This window comes from Scomber japonicus, chromosome 14 (assembly GCF_027409825.1).
Source record: "Scomber japonicus isolate fScoJap1 chromosome 14, fScoJap1.pri, whole genome shotgun sequence".
Classification (NCBI taxonomy): Eukaryota; Metazoa; Chordata; class Actinopteri; order Scombriformes; family Scombridae; genus Scomber; species Scomber japonicus.
This window is the reverse complement of record NC_070591.1, coordinates 26,568,527-26,580,901: the sequence shown is the minus strand read 5'-3', so window position 1 is coordinate 26,580,901 and position 12,375 is coordinate 26,568,527. Positions and strand designations below refer to the sequence as shown.

Genomic DNA, 12,375 nt, shown 5'->3' with positions numbered 1-12,375 from the left:
GTAATTGCACTCTAATATTAAATGATTCATTCATAATTTTAAGACAGAATCAGTAAATTATTCATTAGCAGATTTAAAGTTGTAATCCTTGGGATTTCAGTCCTGGTTGATTTGGTCAATAATTAAACTGCAATACGATCTGATTTCATCCTGCTCACAGTGTGAGTAGTTTCCCACAGAACATCAGAGCAAAGTAAAGTTGGTTATCTTGCTGCTTAGTAGTAGATGTGCAGCCTGTTGCCTACAAGCCTTCATCTAACGGCTCACTGTGGCTGCTCCTTCTAGTTCCATGATGAGAAATGACAGTTTGCATTAGCAGTAAGAAATTAAATTACTTTTTTTTGTCTACTGCATACATATCCCCTCTGTAAATCACTTGTCCTGTGTTCTGCTTTTGGTTCTCAGAAAAGAAAAGAGAGGAATTTATATTCTGTCGATGGCTCCCCCTAGTTTTCCATTAATTCGATGAAATACTGTTCTGTTATCCACCCAGAAAGCTGGAGACCTCATGTCAATGCAGCACACATTAACATTCGTCAGAGAAAGGTGCACTGATAGTCTGCTGGATCGGCAGCTAATTAGCTGCCAGGCCGCAGCACATTAAGCAGCATGTAAATATTCTTGAAAATGCTGCAGGAAATCCTGCTAGCAACACATTGTCTGTTTATGACTTGAGCAGTTAGTTTACTTTGTCTGTGTTGTGTATGGTGGAACACCAGCACTCTGGCAGCCTGCCAGCTGCTGTCAATCAAACAAGACTTTGTCACGCCCTTCTAGCCGACTGAGACTAAAATAATTTCCCCAAAGACCTTTTCCCCCTCATTTTAATAATATAACACTATTACAAATACTTAAAAAAAACCAACAACAACAACAACACGTTTTTCAACTGCAAACAGGGATGATTAAATGGGATTTCAGCCGGATTTCAATACAGCTGATATACTGTAAGGAGTGAAGCGTAAACACTGAGGATGTTATCAATGGGATAAAATTACACTGGATTACATGCATGCATTGTTTTCCTGTGAATCCCTTGTGCTTAGGTATGCAGTTTGAATCCAGTGCAGGAATGCTGGACTCTGCCACTACCAATTAAAATGATGTGAATGTAAAAACGCTGAGTGGCTATTGCAGAAAATAATCTTAGTCATAAATAGTATCAAAAATGGGGTTTGATTTCATGAAAATCTTGATGACTATTACTTATGAGACATTCTCTTTTTAATTGATTGATTTGTTAATTAATTTAATAGTATAAAAGTCTATCATTATTCTGCTGGAACACTCAAGGCTCTATTAAGAAAGACTCCTAGAGACAGTAAAAAGTAGATGCATACAAAAAGGCATACATACATATCATGTCTCTGTCTCAGTCTCGATTCCTCTCCGTTTCCCACACACAAACACACACACACACACACAGAGTCTCACTCTCACATACAGGCAATAATTACATTTTGCTCTGGCAGTGTCCAATGGGCAAAGGCGAGCAGCCACATTCTGATCCTTGGCTCAAAGCATTGTTTCAACAGTATCAGCATCAGCCAAGTCAACAGTCAATGGCTCCCATGCTGTTTCTGCTGCGTGTCACCCGCAGGAGATGATAAAGCCTCAGCAACTGTCGCTGAGGACAATCAGAGAGTCTTAACGCTCTAACAGGGTCAGCTCAAGTAACTGCACACAGATGTCATCATGAAACATCCAACTTTAGTCATTTTTTTATTAGCCACCTTTTGATTATGAATTACTTCTGTAGAAAAAGCTCTGCATATGTGAGTTTTTGTAGAGAATTATATTGTGGTCAGGAGCAGCATTTTACACTTTAACTTGCTCTTGAAACCTGGCACCTCCTAGCCTTCACAAGTGCATCAATAATAGGTGTCAAATCCTGAGCAGCTGCCAGTTTCAGAATGTCATTCAGGTGCTTGTGTGTGTGTGTGTGTGTGTGTGTGTGTGTGTGTGTGTGTGTGTGTGTTTGTGTGTGTGTGTGTGAGAGAGCCTGTAACACAGTTTTGTTTTATTGATACTCATCACAGAAAAAGCTTGTTCACAATAGATAAGTAGTTCCAAACATGGCCAACATTTTAGCAGCCAGGCTTGTCAAATTGGGGTTATCCTGGTAAAGAGATACTGATAAAATGTGTTCAATCCCAGCGAGGCAAATTCATCCTTCAAATGTGAATCACATTACAAGTTAGTTACTTCACATTGGACATCCAAGGGAAGACCAGAAGCCTGGACTGTGGATTGCGAGTGGAGAATTGCAGTGCATTTTATTGTACATTTTAAATTTTTTAATAACCTTTCTGCAATTTGTTTTTACCTTGCAAAGTTTTGTACCCCTTGCACCATCTCCAAATTAGGTTATTCTTCACACACACTTCTCATTCTATGCCTCTATTTGTTATTGAACTATAAACAAGACACTATCCTAATTAAAATGAACTAAAGTCACGTAGTCTCTTCACAGGTTACTTGCAATCCATTTGAATAGGAGACCAGTCTGCATATCCAGCATATCTCCACCTAACCTTGGTTGCCATAGGAGACAGCCAGCTTTATAAAGACAGCTGCATATCCCAGACAGGTCATGACCTACTGCTCTCAGGATAGAAAATGACCAGAGGATAACCCGTGGAATACAAATATTTCCCCAACCAGGTGTGCTAGTTTCTCTTTCCTGCTTTAGGGAAATGTTAAATTGTAGACTGTAGATATTTGGCCAGATCGCCCGACACGGATCTTTCAGTATTTCCCTTCTTTTTCTTTTTTTTTTCCCCAAACCAAATGCATGGAGCTGTAAAAGACTTTATGACCCACGTATCGAATTGCCTGTCAGACGGCAGCAACATCCACAATTGATTGGAATACAAGTGAATGCAAAGCGCTTGTTTACGCTGCTCTTTGGAGCATGTCCAAGGAAGTGTTTGGCCTTGTATGAACGAACACGCTCCGTAGGAATTCCCAAGGTGGTATATCGAACTGGCGAGGTATTGAGTTAATCCTGGATCCATGCTAAACTAAACCAAGTAACACTGCTACATCTACATAGGTTCATTGTGTTTAGAAACATCGCCTCATCTTTACATCTCCTATATCTGCAAAAACAAAAAAAAAACAGTTCTACTCAAAAACATCAAAACACCTCCCATATTCTAGATGATTCAACACTCCTCCCTGTTTTCTGATCTCATCCTTATCGCAACCTTATTCTCCAGCAAAAAAAAAAAAAAAAGCTTGAGGACTTAGCCAGCTGCAAGGTAGGTAATCCTATAACTGGTGGTGCGGCAGACTTCTATTGTGAACATGTGAGGAGTTAAGGCGAGTCCAGGAGAGAGCTTGAGGCTGTTCTCCTTTATCAGCTGCCGTTCATCTCGTACAGCAACAGCAACAACATGTGGGAACGACGGGGGAGGAGGAGCGTGACCGTGACAGAATGTGTTTGTGTATGTGTGTGTGTGTGTGTGTGTGTGTGTGTGTGTGTGTGCCTGTTTAGATGGTGTTTTGGAGGCATGTTCATGTGTTGATGTGTGTAGGATGAATGGATGTGTCTGCAGCAGTGTGCGCAAGGTTGATATGAGTCTAATTTGATTACAATTCAAGCATGCAATGGTGCGTTTTTTTTTTTTTTTTTTTAACACCTCTGGCAAGACAGGGAATATTCTAGAAAACAGCAATCCTCCTTAAAACCTCCATTCTGCCTGTGTCTTTTTCCTCTCAAGAATGGACGAATGACCTCTCGCTCTCTCTCCCTCTACCTTCTCCTTCGCCTCAGGGGAAGGGGGGATTTACAAGCTTGACCTTCCTGTGTTATCCTCTCCTCATCTCCCCAGATGGACCTCTGGAGATGCCCCTGTTCCAGCTGATCCCCTCCCAGAGGCAGCTGGTTTTTCAGGGCGACCGACTGCCCCTCCAGTGCACCGCCACCTACCTGGACCCCTCGGTGGAGCTGCGGTGGCACCACAACGGTCACGTTGTCGCCACGCAGGAGGAGCGGGGCGTCTACGTGGAGGAAACCCTGCTTCACGACTGCTGCCTGCTGACCAGGTACACGCCAGAATAAAGAGGAAGGAGGCGGGGGGGAGGATGGATGGATGGATGGGTGGGGGTGGGGGAGGGGGAGGGAGGGGAAGAGCTGGGAGCTAATTAGCTGTTGCACACACACACGCTCCCGAGGATGCTTACAACTCCCGACCAAGCAGATAAAGTCAAAGCATATATGTAAATAAGCAGCTGCATATGCATTCTCAGCCTACACATGTAAAGTAAAGGAAACAAACACACGTGCACGATGCTCACACATGTTCATTCATCTAGTGCATCCATAGTCAGAAGGATCACTGCAGCTCACACACAGACACATGTAACATATATATATACACATATGCCCCTTTCATTCCCTCTCCGTCTCTCACTCACCCATAGCAGCTGAGATTTACCTTTTTTTTTTTTTTTTTTTTTTTTTTTGTTATTGGCGCCCTTGATAAGGATCTGAAAGGACAGGACAGAATTGGCTTGGCAGCGTGCCAACACCTCGGAGCAAATCTGCGGCTCGTCTCTAGAGGTTGGCCGTCCAGCCGCTTCCCCCAGGCGCCCGCCGGAGCTCTCGCTGATCACACGCTAAGAGGAACAGATGCTGAATCATAATTGCGCCAATAAAGTAGACAGGCAACGCTGGCTTTCACATATTTATTTTTTTATTTTTATTTTTCGTTTGCATAGAAGGAGACGCTGCAAAAAAAGTCTCCGTCCTCTTCCTGTCTTTGTTTTTCCTGGTGGTCTGTGGTGCATATGCATGTGTGTGTTGGTGTATATATGCGTGTGTTTGTGTGTTATTGTAAAACCATTTGACGTAACACTGTGGCAAACGGGGGCTCAGACGCAGGAGCACATTGCCGTTGATTAGTTTAACCGCTGCCTGTTCTGACTCGGCCTCCCTTACATAAATATTGATGGAGTGCTGACAGGAATATGTTTCTCTGTGTCAACAGGGCCAGAACGCTTCTTGTTATGCCGTTTATTTGGCAACACCAACGCCAACCTCTCTTCCGCTACATTTCTGGGAAGGTTCACCATTCCCCCTGTCTGCAAACGCCACAAATAGTCAACATTTTGTCTTTTTCCATTATGTACCAGTTCACTGTTTGACATCCACAGTGATCCCTGCGGTGAATGCTCTGCCTTCCATAATTGGATTACAGGGCACAGAGAGATTCTTCCATTGATGTTTCACTGTCTCAGCTCTGCTTCTTTTCTTTTTTTTCTTTGCACAGTTTATTTTTATTGAGGTATTCACCAATAGGGGTCAATGCAATCCTTTATCACTCATGGCTCATTGTTATTATCAACAGTGATGGAAAGTAACTGCCCATTTCTGCTCTTGTACTATACTTAAGTGCAGTTTGGAGGTAATTGCACTAGACTTGAAGTTTACATTTTCATTTTAATCCCGTACTTGTATTTGACAGCTGCAGTTATTGGTTTCTTTGGAAGTAAAGAGTTTTAATACAGAACATACGATCATACAAGCTTATTTAATATTTTGCATTGTTATAGATTTAGCTACAGAGCAGTGTCTAAGTCATTTGAACCAGCCCAACATTGAGCGGTTAAAGAGCAGCATATTTTCCTCAGGAGACTGAAAACAGAGAGAAAAGGAGAATGATTATTGGACTCTGCCAGAAACACAACTCCGAATGAATTCCAGTGTTGCTCCATATCTGCTGGATTTGCTAATAGATATCACAACTCATTGGAAAGTTAGTGGTGAAGAGAGAGAGAAAGGTCCCTTGCTGGACTCAAACAAGGGACATTATAAGTATACCGCTCAGCTACCAGGATGCTCCAGATTGTATATATATACTGTACACTTTACATTGAAAGTGAAGAATTGACATCCATGACAACTAAGACTGAGGCAGATGTGATAGGAGACATTGAGGTCAGTTGGGTGAAATCAACACAAAGTCTTAAATTTAGGACAAAAACAAATGTCACATGACTAATTTTGAAAGATGCCATAATCTCAACCAAAAAAAAAAGAAAAGTGTATTAGTTTAAAGTAGAGATGCTGAATACCACTAATATCAAGCAACAGCAATGAGATTAAAGTTTGCCGTTTAGAATCCCGTCGCAGGAGAGGAGTCCTCATTGTCTATTGTTAGATGTCATTCTAGAGGGAACTCCTTATGCAACTGACCCTCTGTGTTGTCTGTGTACTGACTGATAATGTCCACCAGCCCCTGTTCCAGCCTTCTGCTTCCAATCCCATCAGCACAAACTCTACACCCCCCCACCCCCCATCTCTCCCTTTACTGAAACACCAGAACTTTGACTCCACTTTTCTAACCCTGTGTCCCACGGAACTTGGTAAATTTCTCATCACTGCCATTCTGATGAGGGCCCCCGCTCGCAATTACCCACCGCCCTCTCTCTCCCTCCCTCTCCCTCTCTCTCTCTCTCTCTCTCTCTCTCTCTCTCTCTCTCTCTCTCTCTCTCTCTCTCTCTCTCTCTCTCTCTCTCTCTTGTACACACAAATAATGCAATTTGCTCACCCAAGTGGAACGCATGCGGGTCATGTTGATCTTGGCACCGGAAAAACGTCTCCCCTCCTGTACAAAAAAACCTGTAAGGAGCAGACATCATTTCCATAGCTGATGATGAGTGTGTATGAGAGTGTGTAGAGCTCAGTCCAACAAAAACAAGTCTGCTGTGCCTGGGCCTTCACCGTTCACCTCTTCGCCATCTTAAATTGCGGTGTTGAAAGAGATGTGTGGAGGACATTAGGGGGCTCGAGACTCTTGGTCCACTACTCATTAAGTAAAAAGGAAAAAAAAAAAGAAAAAAACTAATGTTTTGGCCTCTGACACGCTGTCAGTGCTCATTTAGCCACAGCGGACAACATATTAGTCACTACGGCCCGCACTGGTGTCGTTCACCTTGGATAAAAGTCCTCTGAGTCAGTCAGCCTCGCCCCCCCCCCCCCCCCCCCCACTGCACGCCCCATCAGAGGGGAAAGACTGAACACACAGGATTTAGCGTGTGGCTTAAAGCCCTCGTCTGGATTTGTCGCACGGTGGCGCGAGCGGAGATGCCAAAGCCCTCAGTGAAGTGACCTCTTTTTTTGAAGGTGAACCCAAAAAATGTTTCGCGGCCATTTCCCCGGCTAAATTCCGCTCATCATCCTGCTCTAAGGCTCGGTCAGGCAAACAGTCAGTGCGGATATTCAAAACATGACATGATCTTTTTGCTCACTGCACCAGGCGTGACATTATTGAATTAATGTGTTTACATAGGGGTTTTTTTTTGTAGTCATTTTTATATTGCATTGTAGTTTTCTATCATTATTTCTCTCCTACTTTTCACACCGCGGCTTGTAATTACAGCCTCTTATTTACTGGCACAGGTGGGCCGATAAGCCGATCTGTTTACATCGCTCACAGTGAACAAAACAAACAAACAACCCAAAAAAAAAAACCCTGGCCCCATGAGGCCTGATGATTCTGCGATGTGGGCCAGGCTCCTGCTGAGTAATGGTGTCAGGCCAAACTCCCCAGTGTTAGCTATGCTAGCGGCAGCAGTGGCCCCAGCCTGTGATTCATGTTTCATTAATCAAACATTTTAGAGCCCTGTAGCTAGCTACAGCAGACACTTTTTGGATGTATCTTTCTTAATCCTTTCCATTTTTAATCAGGCTAATCTCACACAAAATGAAGAAACCTGGTTTGGAAATACTACTGAAGGGAAAAGGAAGAAAGGGAAAAATGTCTCTCTGCTTCTTCCTTGTCTCTGATGATGATCTCTCCAGAGCTCTCTGTCTGTTTTTAAAAAATATATTTATATAACTCCACTCCGGCTTGCAAACAGAAACTTTAATTTCTTGACATTCTAACCGCATCTCTGGTCTTTCTTATTGCATTCTACTGCGTTTTCTTCAAATCCCTGCCTCTGTTACAATCTCTGTTTATTTTTTCCTGTTTTGAATCGACAAGCAGCATCAGTTGCTAAGGAGACCAAATGTGGTCATGCTCACAAATATACAAATGTCACCTTTGGGTTCATCACTTAACTGCTTGCCAGTTTCAGTCAAATAAAGAAAAACAAAATTGGGTGTCAAAACTTTACATACTATTCAAGTCCATTTGGACCTATTTTTGACTTTTGAAAGCAATGAAAACAGCCTTACATGACATTATTAAAGCCTGAACTGTTCTGACTTTTCCTAAAGTGGTGCAGACAATACAGAAATGGATATATTTCAATTTTGTTTTTGTTTTTGTAGCTGGGTCAGTGTTGATTGGTTGCTTGGTTTTAATGGTTATAATGAACCCTACCATTCAAATATTTAGATTGTATTGCACCCTTCACTTCCACTATTTTCTGTATAAACTAACCTCTAATAAGATATCTACAGATGCAAAATCCATTTCTTAAATATTTAATATAGGGAGTAATTATACTAATATACTATATGCTGCATACGTTGAAGGGTTTAGAATATGAACAGTATGTAAGGCTTACGTTTCACTGGATAAACTTAAGTGCAGCGTAAATTATTAACAGCCTGCATAATACACTGAGCAGAGTAATGGATAGAGTGGGTTAAGACAAGGTAGTGATTGATGCAATGGAAATAGTAGGGCCATTATATCACAGTGCATTATGCCACCCTGTGTGTACATCTGAGCACATGCGCCTCTTTATATATATATATATATATATATATATATATATATATATATTTTTCTCCTCTTGGCACCTGAACGTTCGAGCCAGCAGAGCCGAGACGTACGTTTCAAGAACTCACATGTAACACTTAGCCAAAGCACAAATTCACAAATTAGCAGTGTGATCGTCAGGCTCGCATGAAAAAATGTCCCAGCTCTGGAACATTTGATGGGTAGAAAGAGAGGGGGGGTGGGGTGGGGGGGGGGGCAGATTGAAAGTTTACAGTCTCGTAAGCATCATTATGTAAACAAATTGTTAAATATCAGCGCGCAAGCATAAATGTTCCTAATGAGTCCTTGGGGAGCTGCTCCACAATGGCGCAGTGTTACTGTGGATGTAGGTCAGTGCTTTGTGTTTTGGCTTGCGAGCGCCCCTGCCCCTACTGCTTTTTTTTTTTTTTTTTTTTTTTACACAAACCAGAGAGAGAGAGAGAGAGCCGTTCCTTCACATGTTTGTTATTCAAATGCGACGATGACCTTTTGCTTCTGAAAACGTTGACCGAACCTGCGCCCGCTTGGACGGGTTCCTCGGCTCGGGCTTCGACCCCCCGCTTGTTTTCGTCTGGGTGCAAGCAGGTTCACCGGGGGACGTTGCAGATTGGGGGCCGCGGCGGAATACTGCCTCCGGTCGTAGTGTTTTTTAGCTCGGCAAGGCCACTGGTGGGGTGACAGGGAGGGTGTAAGCCAGAGGGGACGGGCGGAGGTGGGTGATTTGGGTGTTTTTTTTTCTGTGTGTGTGTGTGTTTGTCATGGTGGGGTGGGGTGGAGTGTATTTCCCTGTATGTTTCCCAGCATTCAGACAGTTGGCCTGCGTTCAGCGATGATGTAACTGTCCCCCCCCCTCTGCAGACTATTCATGCTTAGTGAGGACAAGCCCAGCAGCTCCATCTCACACACTTGCAAACATATAATTAGAATACACACACACTAACCATCATCATTACCATCATCATCATCAGTAATAGATTTTGCAGTCATTGTTTTGTAGTGAATATATGACTAATGACTTCAGTACACCAGCAGTAACAATCACAACTTATTTTCTGTTTTCTTCCTCTTCTTTCTGTCTTTCTAAAGTAAAAACAGAGTGTAGACAAAAGGCAAGCAGATGCAAAAATGGAGAGACTGAATAATTCTAGGTGGAATAACCGAAACTACTGCCCACATCTCTCCAAACACTCGAGGCTGAAGGAAATATCTACAAAGAGCAGGAGTCCAGCGCTGCTTAAACCAGCTCCACATGAAGCCGCTTTGCCATTTGTCGCATGTTCTCTTCATTTAGGAAGATGCTGAATGCTCAATAATAAGCAAATTCCCAAAAATCTCGGCTTTAAATATAACACTTAACACCGAAAGCTGCTGTTTCCTGGCAGTTCCTTTATCCTGTGTGTGTGTGTGTGTGTTTTGTGTGTTTCAATAAATGACTGTGGTGTCTGTGTAATAGTAACCCTGTGCAAACAGAGAAGAGTCCGATAAGCAAGATTTCTTCCACTTTACCTCCCAGTATGTTATCTGTATTATCTGTTTAGATTTCCAGATAGCACATGTGCTCATTGTGGTTTCTTATTAAATTTAGAGATGGCACTGTAGGTAGAAGGCGATAGCCGGACCTGAACTCATAGGGTTTCAATTTAAAGCCCATTCGCACTTTAAACTCAGCTCTGCGGTTGCATCTCGTGGAGGAGAAGGATGTTGTTTTAAGGAGGGGGTAGGAGGGGGGGAAGTGGAGAAAAAGACAAAGACAGAGTGTGTGTGTGATATTCAGTTTGAGACAGACAAAGAGTATGCAGGAAATAGAGATGCTGGGCTTGGAGTTGAAAGTTATGTAGGATTAGGGTTTAGAGTCTTATAGTAACAGTAGCAGATAAAATAAGACAAAGACATCATCTCAGCAGCTCATCTCTACACTGGGATTCAGAAGAACTTGCACGCAGTCTTGCAGTGTCTCAGAAGTTTTTATAAATCTGCCTAAATCACAATACTTTAAAAAGCCTCTGCCTAAACAATTAAATAAATGGTGCAAAACAAAAAAACCTTCTGAACTAGCTGAAAATGCCCAGAAGTACTTTTTGGGCAGCTGAACATGTACTTATGCACATTGCAAAAAAAAAAAAAAAAAAAAAACCCTCACATGTAGTCACAGACAGGCACACACACACACACACATACACACTTGTTCTCTAGCCCAGAATGTCATCATTTCAGTCAAGCGTTCAAATCTGATTTAGGGCCTATTAGAAAAGCAATCAAAAAAGAGAGCTTTAGTGGAACACAGAAGATGAAATCAGGACTTATTTTATTCATTTTCATAACTCACCCACAGAAAGTCATTGAAGCAAAGTCATGAGTCCGTTTGATACGGAGTGGGGAGGGTGATTTCGGGGGTGGGAGGGGCGTGGATTGTAACAACGTTCTCTGGTTTCAGTTTGCTTTCTCTTTACAAAAACAAACAGCGGTGGAAATTAGTTTACAGCAGAGCACAATATGATTTCATTTGGGTTTCTTATTGTATGAGCTGGTTACTACTATAGTGAGGTCAGATCAGAGAAATGGTTTTTGATGGTTTTTGCTTTCTTTATGAATGAACCTCTGTAGTTTCATTTGTGTACATTGACTTTTTGTACTATTTGTATCGTTCAAACAAACTGGTGTGCTTGGTTTGGTTTGTTTAGGCTGTTAAATTCAACTTGGTTGCGGTCTAAACAAGCTGATCTGGTTCCATGCTAAATCTGGTGCTCTTTATTGGTAGTAAATAAGCAAAGTTGACCAAACACACAATTATACGATATACTAGTATGTGAACTAGGAGGAAATCCAGCTGATTGTGGACTGTAAAGGAAGCAACCCTCCTCCTTCCATGTGTGGAGGGATTTTCACAGATCAGTCAAAGTGAAAATAGAAACAGAGATGTGTCTTGTGTGTGTGCTTCTCTGTGTATTTCAGCCAGTCCCCAGTAATAAGTGTGAAACATACAGCAGTGACCACACAGTAACTATCACAGTACAAGTACCTCCTTTTCTGTCGCGTTCTTATCCGTTCGTCAACATTCATAGCATTGTCCGGTTGAAGTGCAGGACTAATAACGGGTGTAATCATAATCAGTTGTTTCTGCGTGACACCAGAGAACAGAAACACACAGTGAAGCAGAGTGTGACCGGCTGTCAATCACAGGAACTTCATTTCCCTGCGTGGGTCCGTGTGGGGCCGATGATGTCGGGTGACAGTCAGCAGAACAGTCAAATCAATAAGTTAACTGTCAATCCATATCACTCCATGTTTATTCCTCTTGTGTAAAACGAGCAGTGTGAACAGAAAAAGGGCCGCGACTAAAGGCCAGCCATGTTTTTGTTCCCTAGGCGACCACCAAATTAATCCAACTACAGGTGTGAAAGCCTAAATTTACCAAAATTATAAATAAATTCTAATTAAATTGATACAACTGCTTGTCCTTTGTGTGTTTTTTAATGTTTAGTGGGTGTATTACTTAAAAAAAATCAAGCACTCAGGGATTAATTAACTACTTATTTCACTCATTCATAATTTGACTATCAAGCCTCATAGGACTACTGGGTTGCAGGGTAATGTGTATTAAAGTGTATTCTCATTTTTATCATGAAATAGATACTATGAGACTTTTTAAATATTC

The 12,375-nt window shown here is 42.1% G+C and overlaps 1 protein-coding gene across 1 annotated transcript in view; it reads left to right on the top strand.

Moving 5' to 3' along the window:
* Positions 1-12,375, top strand: part of LOC128372680 (adhesion G protein-coupled receptor A3) — a 159,052-nt gene that overhangs the window by 38,345 nt on the left and 108,332 nt on the right. The window contains exon 7 of the mRNA XM_053332805.1: positions 3,837-4,050. Coding sequence (XP_053188780.1) covers positions 3,837-4,050 — 214 coding nt within the window. The remainder of the gene's footprint in view (positions 1-3,836; positions 4,051-12,375) is intronic.